This window comes from Triticum aestivum, chromosome 6B (genome assembly GCF_018294505.1).
Source record: "Triticum aestivum cultivar Chinese Spring chromosome 6B, IWGSC CS RefSeq v2.1, whole genome shotgun sequence".
Taxonomy (NCBI): Eukaryota; Viridiplantae; Streptophyta; class Magnoliopsida; order Poales; family Poaceae; genus Triticum; species Triticum aestivum.
Window position 1 is genome coordinate 718,549,850 of NC_057810.1, and position 15,254 is coordinate 718,565,103.

The window sequence follows — 15,254 nt, forward strand, 5'->3', positions numbered from 1 at the left end:
CCATGATTTCCACAAATGTGATTTCATGATGACACTTTGCAAGCTCTTAGAACATTTGTAAAAATTTGCCAAAATAATATAAATTTTCTTCACCATTCTTAAAATATAGAAAGACAAAAGCAAAATCAATCCCCGCATATAGAAGAAAGACAAAACGTGCGTTGCGTTGCGTGTTGAACATGGAATTCGAACCAACACACGCACGTACACGTACCGGACAGATGGATATTACGCACAGCTCAACTATGGACGGAGACGGACTCCTTTGTTTCCCTCTATCGATCCCAACATCCGCGCCTTCTCCTTGCTGATCGATCTGCACATGGAGGAGACCGACCGCGACGGCAATGGTGTGTGCTTCCCCTACGATGTACTACTCGACATCCTCCGTCGCCTCCCCTGCCGCGCCGTCGCCAAGTCCCGGTGCGTCTGCCGTGTGTGGCGTGCCCTCCTCGACGCCCACAAGCCCCTTCCTCCAATGGTGTTCTTCGACGTGACCATCGGCGGCGCCCCCGCAGGCCGCATCGTAATGGAGCTCTTCGCCAAGGACGTGCCCAAGACGGCGGAGAACTTCCGCGCACTCTGCACTGGCGAGCAGGGCGTCGGCAGGAACGGCAAGCCGATGCACTTCAAGGGCAGCAAGTTCCACCGCGTGATACCCGGCTTCATCTGCCTGAGCGGCGACATCACCAAGGGCAACAACACCGGCAGTGAGTCCATCTATGGCGACAAGTTCCGCGACGAGAAGTCCGTCCTCAAGCACACCAAGCCCGGGATGGTGTCCATGGCCAATGTGGGGCCGAACACCAATAGTTCCCAGTTCTTCATCTGCACCATCCCCTGCCAGTGGCTCGACGGTAGGCATGTCGTATTCGGTGAGGTCGTCAAGGGCATGGACGTCGTCAGGAACATCAAGAAGGTGGGCACCCGTAGTGGCATGTGTGCCAAGTCTGTCATCATCGCCGACTCCGGCCAGCTTTGAGCATGCACCCTGCTGCAGCCAATTGTCAGTTGTTCGTCGTGCTCCCATGTCATGTCGTTGATCTAAAATAAGAAGTTGGTGTGAGTGGTGTCGTGTCTTCCCTTTGTCCGTTCGATGAGATCTCCATGGTAGGTTTGTGAGGGTTTTGGGTGGACTCTTTTGGTTGCTGGATCTATGTTCGACGGTCATGGTTATCTTTCGTCAAAGTTTGCAAACGCTTAAAATATCAGGTCACAGAGGTGTCGAGGAGGAAAGTATCTTTTATGGTCTAGTAAGTGTTTTATCGCACACAGTCTTCATGATAATTGTATGTGATGAAAAACATATATATCTCACACGGTGTGTCAATATGAACCGTTTGTTGGTTAACGCACACGATTGTCCTATAACTTATGTGTGCAAAGTCATCACACACAATTGTGCCGGTGAGGAAGAGCTTCACCGCCTCAACCTCGTCGCTGTCGTACTCGCGCCGGCCGCAGATATCTTCACTCTGCCGCCGCCGTAGCTGTCTTCCTCTGCCAAGTTAGGGCGTGGAAGATCTGGACTGACGAACTTCAAATCTACACACTCAGTTCGTCGTGTTTTTCGTCAAGGGTAATTAAAAGTTACTTTTACGGCCTTTGTTGATTCTGATGATTTTCAAAAAATCTTTAAAAGGTGTTTATTCTTCAACTTCCACACTCTAAACACCTCACACAATCATCTGTTTATGATCTGTTTCTCTAAGTGACATTTTTCTTCAAGATTTCTCAATTGTGTGAATTTCACAATCCATACAACTTTGGAACCTAATGAAGTAAATATGCCCTAGAGGCAATAATAAAATAATTATTTATTTCCTTATATCATGATAAATGTTTATTATTCATGCTAGAATTGCATTAACCAGAAACATAATACATGTGTGAATACATAGACAAACAGAGTGTCACTAGTATGCCTCTACTTGACTAGCTCATTAATTAAAGATGGTTATGTTTCCTAACCATAGACATGAGTTGTCATTTGATTAACGGGATCACATCATTAGGAGAATGATGTGATTGACTTGACCCATTCCGTTAGCTTAGCACTTGATCGTTTAGTATGTTGCTATTGCTTTCTTCATGACTTATACGTGTTCCAATGACTATGAGATTATGCAACTCCCGTTTACCAGAGGGACACTTTGTGTGCTACCAAACGTCACAACGTAACTGGGTGATTATACAGGTGCTCTACGGGTGTCTCCGAAGGTACTTGTTGGGTTGGCGTACTTCGAGATTAGGATTTGTCACTCCGATTGTCGGAGAGTTATCTCTGGGCCCACTCAGTAATGCACATCACTATAAGCCATGCAAGCATTGTAACTAATGGGTTAGTTGCAGGATGATGTATTACGGAATGAGTAAAGAGACTTGCCGGTAACGAGATTGAACTAGATATTGAGATACCGACGATCGAATCTCGGGCAAGTAACATACCGATGACAAAGGGAACAACGTATGTTGTTATGCGGTTTGACCGATAAAGATCTCCGTAGAATATGTGGGAGCCAATATGAGCATCCAGGTTCCGCTATTGGTTATTGACCGGAGACGTGTCTCGGTCATGTCTACATTGTTCTCGAACCCATAGGGTCTGCACGCTTAAAGTTCGATGATGGTTATATTGTGAGTTTATGTGTTTTAATGTACCGAAGGTAGTTCGGAGTCCCGGATGAGATCGGGGACATGACGAGGAGTCTCGAAATGGTTTAAAGATTGATATATTGGACGACTATATTCGGACATCGGAAAGGTTGCGAGTGATTCGGGTATTTTTCGGAGTACCGGAGAGTTACGGGAATTCGCCGGGGAGTATATGGGCCTTATTGGGCTTTAGGGGAAAGAGAGAGGAGAGGATGGGCGCCCCCCACGGCCTAGTCCAAATTGGACTAGGGGGAGGGGCTGCGCCCCCTCCTTCCTTCTCTTCTCTCTCCCCTTTCTTGACTCCTACTCCTACTACTTGGAAGCGAGGAATCCTACTCCCGATGGGAGTAGAACTCCCCCCATTGGGCGCGCCTCCTCCTCCTGGCCGCCCCTCTCATCCCCTCCTTTATATACGGAGGAGGGGGGCACCCCATAGACACAACAATTGATCCCTTGGATCTCTTAGCCGTGTGCGGTGCCCCCTCCACCATAATCCACCTCGATAATATTGTAGCGGTGCTTAGGCGAAGCCCTGCGTTGGTAGAACATCATCATCGTCACCACGCCTTCGTGCTGATGGAACTCTCCCTCAAAGCTTGGCTAGATCGGAGTTTGAGGGACGCCATCGAGCTAAACGTGTGCAAGAACTCGGAGGTGTCGTGCATTCGGTACTTGATCGGTCGGATCGTGAAGACGTACGACTACATCAACCGCGTTGTGCTAACGCTTCCGCTTTTGGTCTACGAGGGTACGTGGACACACTCTCCCCTCTTGTCGCTATGCATCACCATAATCTTGCGTGTGCGTAGGATTTTTTTTGAAATTACTACGTTCCCCAACAGTGGCATCCGAGCCTGGTTTTTTGCGTTGATGTTATATACACAAGTAGAACACAAGTGAGTTGTGGGCGATACAAGTCATACTTCTTACCAGCATGTCACACTTTGGTTCGGCGGTATTGTTGGATGAAGCGGCCCGAACCGACATTACGCGTATGCTTACGCGAGACTGGTTTTACCGCAGTGCTATGCACACAGGTGACTAGCGGGTGTCAGTTTCTCCAACTTTAGTTAAACCGAGAGTGGCTACGCCCGGTCCTTGAGAAGGTTAAAACATCACTAACTTGACGAACTATCGTTGTGGTTTTGATGCGTAGGTAAGAACGATTCTTGCTCAGCCCATAGCAGCCATGTAAAACTTGCAACAACAAAGTAGAGGACGTCTAACTTGTTTTTGCAGGGCATGTTGTGATGTGATATGGTCAAGGCATGATGCTATATTTTATTGTATGAGATGATCATGTTTTGTAACCGAGTTATCGGCAACTGGCAGGAGCCATATGGTTGTCGCTTTATTGTATGCAATGCAATCGCCCTGTAATTGCTTTACTTTATCACTAAGCGGTAGCGATAGTCATAGAAGAAATAGTTGGCGAGACGACAACGATGCTACGATGGACATCAAGGTGTCGTGCCGGTGACGATGGTGATCATGACGGTTCTTCGGAGATGGAGATCACAAGCACAAGATGGTGATGGCCATATCATATCACTTATATTGATTGCATGTGATGTTTATCTTTTATGCATCTTATTTTGCTTTGATTGACGATAGCATTATAAGATGATCTCGCACTAAATTTCAAGATAAAAGTGTTCTCCCTGAGTATGCACCGTTGCCAAAGTTCGTCGTGCCCAGACACCACGTGATGATCGGGTGTGATAAGCTCTACGTCCATCTACAACGGGTGCAAGCCAGTTTTGCACACGCAGAATACTCAGGTTAAACTTGACGAGCCTAGCATATGCAGATATGGCCTCGGAACACTGAGACCGAAAGGTCGAGCATGAATCATGTAGTAGATATGATCAACATAGTGATGTTCATCATTGAAAACTACTCCATTTCACGTGATGATCGGTTATGGTTTAGTTGATTTGGATCACGTGATCACTTAGATGATTAGAGGGATGTCTATCTAAGTGGGAGTTCTTAAGTAATATGATTAATTGAACTTAAATTTATCATGAACTTAGTCCTCATAGTATTTTTCAAATTATGTTGTAGATCAATAGCTCACGTTGTTGCTTCCCTATGTTTATTTTGATATGTTCCTAGAGAAAAACTATGTTGAAAGATGTTAGTAGTGATGGGGAACGTAGCAATAATTCAAAATTTTCTATGCATCACCAAGATCAATCTATGGAGATTTTAGCAACAAGAGAGGGAGAGGATGAGTGTATCTTCATACCCTTGAAGATTGCGATGCGGAAGCGTTACAAGAACGCGGATGAAGGAGTCGTACTCGTGGTGATTCAAATCGCGGAAGATCCGATCTAGCGCCGAACGGACGGCGCCTCCGCGTTCAACACACGTACAGCCCGGGGACGTTTCCTCCTTCTTGATCCAGCAAGGGGAGAGGAGAAGTTGAGGGGGAGCTCCGACAGCACGACGGCGTGGTGGTGATGGAGCTCGTGGTTCTCCGGCAGAGCTTCGCTAAGCACTACGGAGGAGGAGGAAGTGTTGGAGGAGGGAGGGGCTGCGCCAGGGGAAGGGTGCGGTTTCCCTCTCTCTCCCTCACTATATATATGGGGAAGGGGTGGAGGAGGCGCCCTAGGGTTCCCTAGGGGAGGGGTGGCGGCCACAGGGGAAACCCTAGATGGGTTTGGGTGCCCCCACCCCTAGGAAACTTGCCCCCCAAGCCGGGAGGGGCGGCTGCCCTAGGGGAGGCGCCCCCACCTCTCCAGGTTACGTGAGAGGGGTTGGGAGGGGCGCACAGCCTCTTAGTGGGCTGGTGTGCCCCCTCCCCTTGGCCCATAAGGCCCCCGAACGCTTGCCGGGGCCTCCGAAACACCTTTCGATCACGCTGGTGTCACCCGGTACTCCCAGAACAATTCCAGACGCCAATACCCTTCATCCAATATACCGCTCTTCACCTCCAGACCATTCTGGAGTTCCTCGTCACATCCGGGATCTCATCCGGGACTCCGAACAACCTTCGGTAACCACATACTATTTCCCATAACAACTCTAGCGTCACCGAACCTTAAGTGTGTAGACCCTACGGGTTCGAGAACCATGCAGACATGACTGAGACGTTCTCCGGCCAATAACCAACAGCGGGATCTGGATACCCATGTTGGCTCCCACATGTTCCACGATGATCTCATCGGATGAACCACGATGTCGGGGATTCAAGCAATCCCGTATACAATTCCCTTTTTCAATCGGTACGTTACTTGCCCGAGATTCGATCATCGGTATCCCAATACATCGTTCAATCTCGTTACCGGCAAGTCACTTTACTCGTTCCGTAATGCATGATACTGTGACTAAGTACTTAGTCACATTGAGCTCATTATGATGATGCGATACCGAGTGGGCCCAGAGATACCTCTCCATCATACGGAGTGACAAATCCCAGTCTTGATTCGTGCCAACCCAACAGACACTTTCGGAGATACATGTAGTGCATCTTTATAGCCACCCAGTTACATTGTGACGTTTGGTACACCCAAAGTATTCCTACGGTATTCGGGAGTTGCAGAATCTCATGGTCTAAGGAAATGATACTTGACATTAGAAAAGCTCTTAGCAAACGAACTATACGATCTTGCATTATGCTTAGGATTGGGTCTTGTCCATCACATAATTCTCCTAATGATGTGATCCCGTTATCAATGACATCCTATGTCCATGGTCAGGAAACCATAACCATCTATTGATCAACGAGCTAGTCAACTAGAGGCTCACTAGGGACATGTTGTGGTCTATGTATTCACACATGTATTACGGTTTCCAGTTAATACAATTTTAGCATGAACAATAGAAAATTATCATGAACAAGTAAATATAATAATAACCATTTTATTATTGCCTCTAGGGCATATTTCCAATAGTCTCCCACTTGCACTAGAGTCAATAATCTAGTTCACATCATTATGTGATTGTATTGAATCCAACACCCATGGTGTTTGATCATATCTCGCTTGTGAGAGAGGTTTATTAGTCAACGGGTCTGAACCTTTCAGATCCGTGTGTGCTTTACAAATATCTATGTCATCTTATAGATGCAGCTACCAGACGCTACTTGGAGCTATTCCAAATAACTGCTCTACTATACGAATCCGGTTTACTACTCAGAGTCATCCAGATTAGTGTCAAAGTTTGCATTGGCGTAACCCTTTACGACGAACTCTTTTACCACCTCCATAATCGAGAAAATTCCTTAGTCATGTAGTCACCAAGGATAACCTTGACCGCTTTCCTGTGATCCATTCCTGGATCACTCTTGTACCCCATGACTGACTCATGGCAAGGCACACTTGAGGTGCGGTACACGGCATAGCATACTATAGAGCCTACGTCTAAAGCATAGGGGACGACCTTCGTCCTTTCTCTCTCTTATGTCGTGGTCAGGTCTTGAGTCTTACTCAATACTCACACCTTATAACACAGCCAAGAACTCCTTCTTTGCCGATCTATTTTGAACTCCTTCAAAATCTTGTCACGGTTCATACTCATTTGAAAGTACTATCAAGCGATTTTGATCTATCCTTATAGATCTTGATGCTCAATGTTCAACTAGCTTAATCCAGGTTTTCCATTGAAAAACACTTTTCAAATAACCTTATATGCTTTCCAGAAATTCTACATCATTTCCGATCAACAATATGTTAACAACATATACTCATCAGAAATGCTATAGTGCTCCCACTCACTTCTTTGGAAATACAAGTTTCTCATAAACTTTGTATAAACCCAAAATCTTTGATCATCTCATCAAAGGGTATATTCCAACTCCGAGATGCTTACTCCAGTCCTTAGAAGGATTGCTCGAGCTTTGCATACTTGTTAGCATCTTTTAGGATTGACAAAACCTTCTGGTTGTATCACATACAACCTTTCCTCAAGAAAATCATTGAGGAAACAATGTATTGACATCCTATCTGCAAGATTTCATAAATAATACAGTAACTGCTAATATAATTCCAACGGACTCTTAGCATTGCTACGAGTGAGAAAATCTCATCGTAGTCAATTCCTTGAACTTGTCGGAAAACATCTTAGCGACAAGTCGAGCTTTCTTAATGGTGACACTTACCATCATTGTCCGTCTTTTTTTTTAAATCCATCTATACTCAACAGCCTTACGACCATCGAGTAGTTCTTTCAAAGTCTATACCTTGTTTTCATACATGGATCCTCTCTCGGATTTTATGGCCTCGAGCCATTCGTCGGAATCCGGGCCCACCATCGCTTCTCCATAGCTCGTAGGTTCATTGTTGTCTAGCAACATGACCTCCAAGAAAGGATTACGTACCACTCTGGAGTAGTACGTATCTTTGTTGACCTACGAGTTTTGGTAGTAACTTGATCCGAAGTTTCATGATCAATATCATTAGCTTCCACTTCAATTGGTGTAAGCGCCACAGGAACAACTTCATGTGCCCTGCTACACACTAGTTGAAGTGACGGTTCAATAACCTCATCAAGTGTCCACCATCCTCCCACTCAATTCTTTCGAGAGAAATTTTTCCTCGAGAAAGGACCCGACTCTAGAAACAATCCCTTTTGCTTCCGGATCTGAGACAGGAGGTATACCCAACGGTTTTGGGGTGTCCTATGAAGATGCATTTTTCCGCTTTGGGTTCGAGCTTATCAGCCTGAAATTTTTCACATAAGCATCACAGCCCCAAACTTTTAAGAAATGACAACTTAGGTTTCTCTAAACCGTAGTTCATACGGTGTCATCTCAACGGAATTACGTGGTGCCCTATTTAAAGTGAATGCGGTTGTCTCTAATGCCTAACCCATAAATGATAGTGGTAATTTGATAAGGGACATCATGGTATGCACCATATCCAATAGGGTGTAGCTATGATGTTCGGACACACCATCACACTATGGTGTTCCAGGCGGTATTAGTCGTGAAACAATTTCCACAATTTCTTAATTGTGTACCAAACTCGTAACTCAGATATTTATCTCTATGATCATATCATAGACATTTTATTCTCTTGTCATGATGATCTTCAACTTCACTCTGAAATTACTTGAACCTTTCAATATTTCAGACTTGTGTTTCATCAAGTAAATATACTTAGAATCTACTCAAATCATCTGTGAAGTAAGAGCATAACGATATTCACTGCGTGCCTCAACACTCATTGGATTGCACACATCATATGTATTACTTCCAACAAGTTGCTCTTTTGTTCCATCTCACTGAAAACGAGGCCTTTCAGTCATCTTGTCCATGTGTTATGATTTGCATGTCTCAAGTGATTCAAAATCAAGTGAGTCCAAACGATCCATATGCATGGAGTTTCTTCATGCATATATACCAATAGACATGGTTCGCATGTCTCAATATTTTCAAAAATGAGTGAGTCCAAAGATCCATCAACATGGAGCTTCTTCGTGCGTTTTATACCAATATGACTCAAATGGCAGTGCCACAAGTATGTGGTACTATCATTACTATCTTATATCTTTTGGCATGAACATGTGTATCACTACGATCGTAAACCATTCATTTTAGGTGCAAGAACATTGAAGGTATTATTCAAATAAATAGAGTAACCATTATTGTCCTTAAATGAATAACCATATTGCGATAAACATAATCCAATCATGTCTATGCTCAACGCAAACACCAAATAACAATTATTTAGGTTTAACACCAATCTCGATGGTAGAGGGAGCATGCGATGCTTGATCACATCAACCTTGGAAACACTTCCAACACACATCGTTATCTCACCTTTAGCTAGTCTCCGTTTATTTCGTAGCTCTTTTATTTCGAGTTACTAACACTTAGCAACCGAACCGGTATCTTAATACCCTGGTGCTACTAGGAGTACTAGTAAAGTACACATTTAATATAATGTATATCCAATATACTTCTGTCAACCTTGCCAGCCTTCTCATCTACCAAGTATCCATGGTAGTTCTGCTTCAGTGACCGTTCCCTCATTACAGAAGCACTTAGTCTCGGGTTTGGGTTCAACCTTGGTTTTCTTCACTAGAGCAGCAACTGATTTGCCGTTTCATGAAGTATCCCTTCTTGCCGTTGCCCTTCTTGAAACTAGTGGTTTTACTAACCATCAACAAATTGATGCTCCTACTCAATTTCTACTTTTGCGGTGTCAAACATCGCCAATTGCTCAAGGATCATCATGTCTATCCCTGATATGTTATAGTTCATCACAAAGCTCCAGTAGCTTGGTGGCAGTGCCTCTGAAGAACCATCACTATCTCATCTGGAAGATTAACTCCCACTCGATTAAAGAGATTGTAGTACTTAGACAATCTGAGCACATGCTCAATGATTGAGCTTTTCTCCCTTAGTTTGCAGGTTAAGAAATTTGTCGGAGGTCTCATACCTCTTGACGTGGGCACGAGCCTAAAATCCCAATTTCAGTCCTCGGAACATCTCATATGTTATGCGATGTTTCAAAAATGTCTTTGGTGCCTCAATTCTAAACCATTTAGCATTACACACTGAACTATCATGTGATCATCAAAATGGGTATGTCAGATGTTCGCAACATCCAAAAACGACGCTCGAGGTTCAGCACACTGAGCGGTGCATTAAGGACATAAGCCTACTGTGCAGCAATGAGGACAATCCTCAGTATACGGACCTAGTCCGCATAATTTCTACTATCAACTTTCAAATAAAATTTTCTCTAGGAATGTATCTTAAATAGTAGAACTAAAGCGTAAGCTACGACATAATTTGCAAAGACCTTTTGATTATGTTCATGATAATTAGGTTCATCTAATCAAATTATTTATTATTTAATGAACTCCCACTCAGATAGACATCCCTGTAGTCATCCAAGTGATACATGATCTGAGTCAACTAGGCCGTGTCCGATCATCACGTGAGACGGACTAGTCATCATCGGTGAACATCTTCATGTTGATCGTATCTGCTATACGACTCATGTTCGACCTTTTGGTCTCTTGTGTTCCGAGGCCATGTCTATACATGCTATGCTCGTCAAGTCAACCTAAGTGTTTTGCATGTGTAAATCTGGCTTACACCCGTTGTATGCGAACGTTAGAATCTATCACACCCGATCATCACGTGGTGCTTAAAAACAATGAACCTTCGCAACGGTGCACAGTTAGGGGGAACACTTTCTTGAAATTTTATGAGGGATCATCTTATTTATGCTACCATCATACTAAGAAAATAAGATGTAAACATGACAAACATCACATGCAAATCATAGAGTGACATGATATGGCCAATATCATCTCGCGCCTTTGATCTTCATCTTTGAGGCACGGCATGATCACCTTCGTCACCGGCATGACACCATGATCTCCATCATCATGATCTCCATCATCGTGTCTTCATGAAGTTGTCTCGCCAACTATTACTTCTACTACTATGGCTAACGGTTAGCAATAAAGTAAAGTAATTACATGGCGTTTTCAATGACACGCAGGTCATACAATAAATTAAGACAACTCCTATGGCTCCTGCCGGTTGTCATACTCATTGACATGCAAGTCGTGATTCCTATTACAAGAACATGATCAATCTCATACATCACATATATCATTCATCACATTCTTTTTGGCCATATCACATCACATAGCATACCCTACAAAAACAAGTTAGACGTCCTCTAATTGTTGTTGCATGTTTTACATGGGTGCTATGGGTTTCTAGCAAGAACGTTTCTTACCTACGCAAAAGTCACAACGGTGATATGCCAATTGCTATTTACCCTTCATAAGGACCCTTTTCATCGAATCCGATCTGACTAAAGTGGGAGAGACTGGCACCCGCTAGCCACCTTATGCAACAAGTGCATGTCAGTCGATGGAACCTGTCTCACGTAAGCATACGTGTAAGGTCGGTCCAGGCCGCTTCATCCCACGATGCCGCCGAATCAAGATAAGACTAGTAGTGGCAAGTAAATTGACAAAATCGACGCCCACAACAACTTGTGTTCTACTCGTGCATAGAAACTATGCATAGACCTAGCTCATAATTCCACTGTTGGGGAACGTAGCAATAATTCAAAATTTTCTATGCATCACCAAGATCAATCTATGCAGATTCTAGCAACAAGAGAGGGAGAGGGTGAGTGTATCTTCATACCCTTGAAGATAGTGATGCGGAAGCGTTACAAGAACGCGGATGAAGGAGTCGTACTCGCGGTGATTCAAATCGCGGAAGATCCGATCTAGCGCCGAACGGACGGCGCCTCCACGTTCAACACACGTACAACCCGGGGACGTTTCCTCCTTCTTGATCCAGCGAGGGTTGAGGAGAAGTTGAGGGAGAGATCCGACAGCACGATGGCGTGGTGGTGATGGAGCTCATGGTTCTCCGGTAGAGCTTCGCTAAGCACTACGGAGGAGGAGGAAGTGTTGGAGGAGGGAGGGGCTGCGCCAGGGGAAGGGTGCGGCTGCCCTCTCTCTCCCTCACTATATATAGGGGGAAGGGGTGTGGAGGAGGTGCCCTAGGGTTCCCTAGGGGAGGGGTGGCGGCCACAGGGGAAACCCTAGATGGGTTTGGGCGCCCCCACCCCTAGGAAACTTGCCCCCCAAGCCGGGAGGGGCGGCTGCCCTAGGGGAGGCGCCCCCACCTCTCCAGGTTATGTGAGAGGGGTTGGGAGGGGCGCACAGCCCCTTAGTGGGCTGGTGTGCCCCCTCCCCTTGGCCCATAAGGCCTCCGAACGCTTGTCGGGGCCTCCGAAACACCTTTCGGTCACGCTGGTCGTCACCCGGTACTCCCAGAACAATTCCGGACTCCAATACCCTTCATCCAATATACAGATCTTCACCTCCGGACCATTTCGGAGTTCCTCGTCACATCCGGGATCTCATCTGGGACTCCGGACAATCTTCGGTAACCACCTACTATTTCCCATAACAACTCTAGCGTCACCGAGCCTTAAGTGTGTACACCCTACGGGTTCAGGAAGCATGCAGACATGATCGAGACGTTCTCCGGCCAATAACCAATAGCGGGATCTGGATACCCATGTTGGCTCCCACATGTTCCACGATGATCTCATCGGATGAACCATGATGTCGGGGATTCAAGCAATCCCGTATACAATTCCCTTTGTCAATCGGTATGTTACTTGCCCGAGATTCGATCATCGGTATCCCAATACATCGTTCAATCTCGTTACTGGCAAGTCACTTTACTCGTTCCGTAATGCATGATACCGTGACTAACTACTTAGTCACATTGAGCTCATTATGATGATGCAATACCGAGTGGGCCCAGAGATACCTCTCCATCATATGGAGTGACAAATCCCAGTCTTGATTCGTGCCAACCCAACAGACACTTTTGGAGATACATGTAGTGCATCTTTATAGCCACCCAGTTACATTGTGACGTTTGGTACACCCAAAGTATTCCTACGGTATCCGGGAGTTGCAGAATCTCATGGTCTAAGGAAATGATACTTGACATTAGAAAAGCTCTTAGCAAACGAACTATATGATCTTGCACTATGCTTAGGATTGGGTCTTGTCCATCACATCATTCTCCTAATGATGTGATCCTGTTATCAATGACATCCTATGTCCATGGTCAGGAAACCATAACCATCTATTGATCAACGAGCTAGTCAACTAGAGGCTCACTAGGGACATGTTGTGGTCTATGTATTCACACATGTATTACGGTTTCGAGTTAATACAATTTTAGCATGAACAATAGAAAATTATCATGAACAAGGAAATATAATAATAACCATTTTATTATTGCCTCTAGGGCATATTTCCAACAAGTAGCAATGATGCGGATTGGATCCGTGATCCAAGGATTATCCTCATTTCTGCACAGAAGAATTATGTCCTTGATGCACCACTAGGTCACAGACCTATTGTAGGAGTAGATGTAGACGTTATGAACGTTTGACAAAGCTCGGTATGATAACTACTTGATAGTTTAGTGCACCATGCTTTACGGCTTATAAACGGGACTGCAAAAATTGTTTTGAACGCCATGGAGGATATAAGATGTTCCAATAGTTGAAATTGGTATTTCATACTCATGCCCATGTCGAGAGGTATGAGACCCCTGGCAAGTACTTTGCCTAAAAGATGGAGGAGGATTGCTCAACTAGTGAGCATGTGCTCAGAATGTCTGGGTACTACAATCACTTGAATCAAGTGGGAGTTAATCCTCCAGATAAGATAGTGATTGACAGAGTTCTCTAGTCACCATCACCAAGTTACTAGAACTGCGTGCTGAACTATAATATGCAAGGGATAATGGAAACGATTCCCAAGCTCTTCGTGATGATGAAATCGGCAAAGGTAGAAATCAAGAAAGAGCATCAAGTGTTGATGGTTGACAAAGACCACTAGTTTCAAGAAAAGTGCAAAGGGAAAGAAAGGGAACTTCAAGTAGAATGACAAGCAAGTTGTCACTCCCGCGAAGAAGCCCAAAGCTGGACCAAAGCCTGAAATTGAGTGCTTACACTGCAAAGGAAATGGTCACTAGAAACGGAAATGCCCTGAATATTTGGTGGATAAGAACGATGGCAAAGTGAACAAGGGTATATTTGATATACAGTTTATTGATGTGTGCCTTACTAGTGTTTATAGTAGCCCCCCGAGTATTTGATACTTGTTCGGTTGCTAAGATTAGTAACTCGAAACAGGAGTTACATAATAAATAGAGACTAGTTGAGGGGAAGTGACGATGGGTGTTGGAAGTAGTTCCAAGATTGATATGATCATCATCACACACCCCCTATACTTTCGGGATTAGTGTTAAACCTAAATAAATGTTATTTGGCGTTTGCATTGAGCATGAATATGATTTGATCATGTTTATTGCAATACGGTTATTCATTTTAAAGTCGGAGAATAATTGTTGTTCTGTTTACATGAATAAAACCTTCAATGGTCATACACCCAATGAAAATAGTTTGTTGGATCTCGATCGTAGTGATACACATATTCATAATATTAAAGATGCAAAGTTAATAATGATAGTGCAACTTATTTGTGGCACTTCCGTTGGGTCATATCGGTGTAAAGCGCGTGAAGAAACTCCATAAAGATGCATTTTCGTAATCACTTGGTTATGAATCATTTGATGCTTGTGAACCGTGTCTTTTGGGCAAGATGACTAAAACTCCGTTCTCCAGAACAATGGAACGAGCTACTGACTTGTTGGAAATAATACATACTGATGTATGCAGACCAATGAGTATTAAGGCTCATGGCGGGTATCGTTATTTTCTGACCTTCGCAGATGATTTGAGCAGATATGGGTATATCTACTTGATGAAACATAAGTCTGAAATAGTTGAAAGGTTCAAAGAATTTCAGAGTGAAGTGGATAATCATCGTAACAAGAAAATAAAGTTTCCGCGATCTGATCGGGGAGATGAATATTTGTGTTACGAGTTTGGCCTTCAGTTAAAACAATGTGGAATAGTTTCACAAACTCATGCCAACTGGAACACCACAGCGTAATGGTGTGTCCGAACATCGTAATCGTAATTTACTAGATATGGTGCGATCAATGATGTCTCTTACCGATTTACCAATATCGTTTTGGGGTTATGCATAAGAGATAGCTGCATTCACGTTAA

General features: G+C 44.3%; 1 protein-coding gene across 1 annotated transcript; it reads left to right on the top strand.

Annotated features, from left to right (window-relative positions):
- The first annotated feature begins 273 nt into the window (after nt 1-273).
- Nucleotides 274-1,226, top strand: LOC123135178 (peptidyl-prolyl cis-trans isomerase-like). Its single transcript, XM_044554268.1, has one exon. The coding sequence runs from the start codon at nt 323-325 to the stop codon at nt 980-982; it is 660 nt and encodes a 219-aa protein (XP_044410203.1). The 5' UTR covers nt 274-322; the 3' UTR covers nt 983-1,226.
- The last annotated feature ends 14,028 nt before the right edge of the window (nt 1,227-15,254 follow it).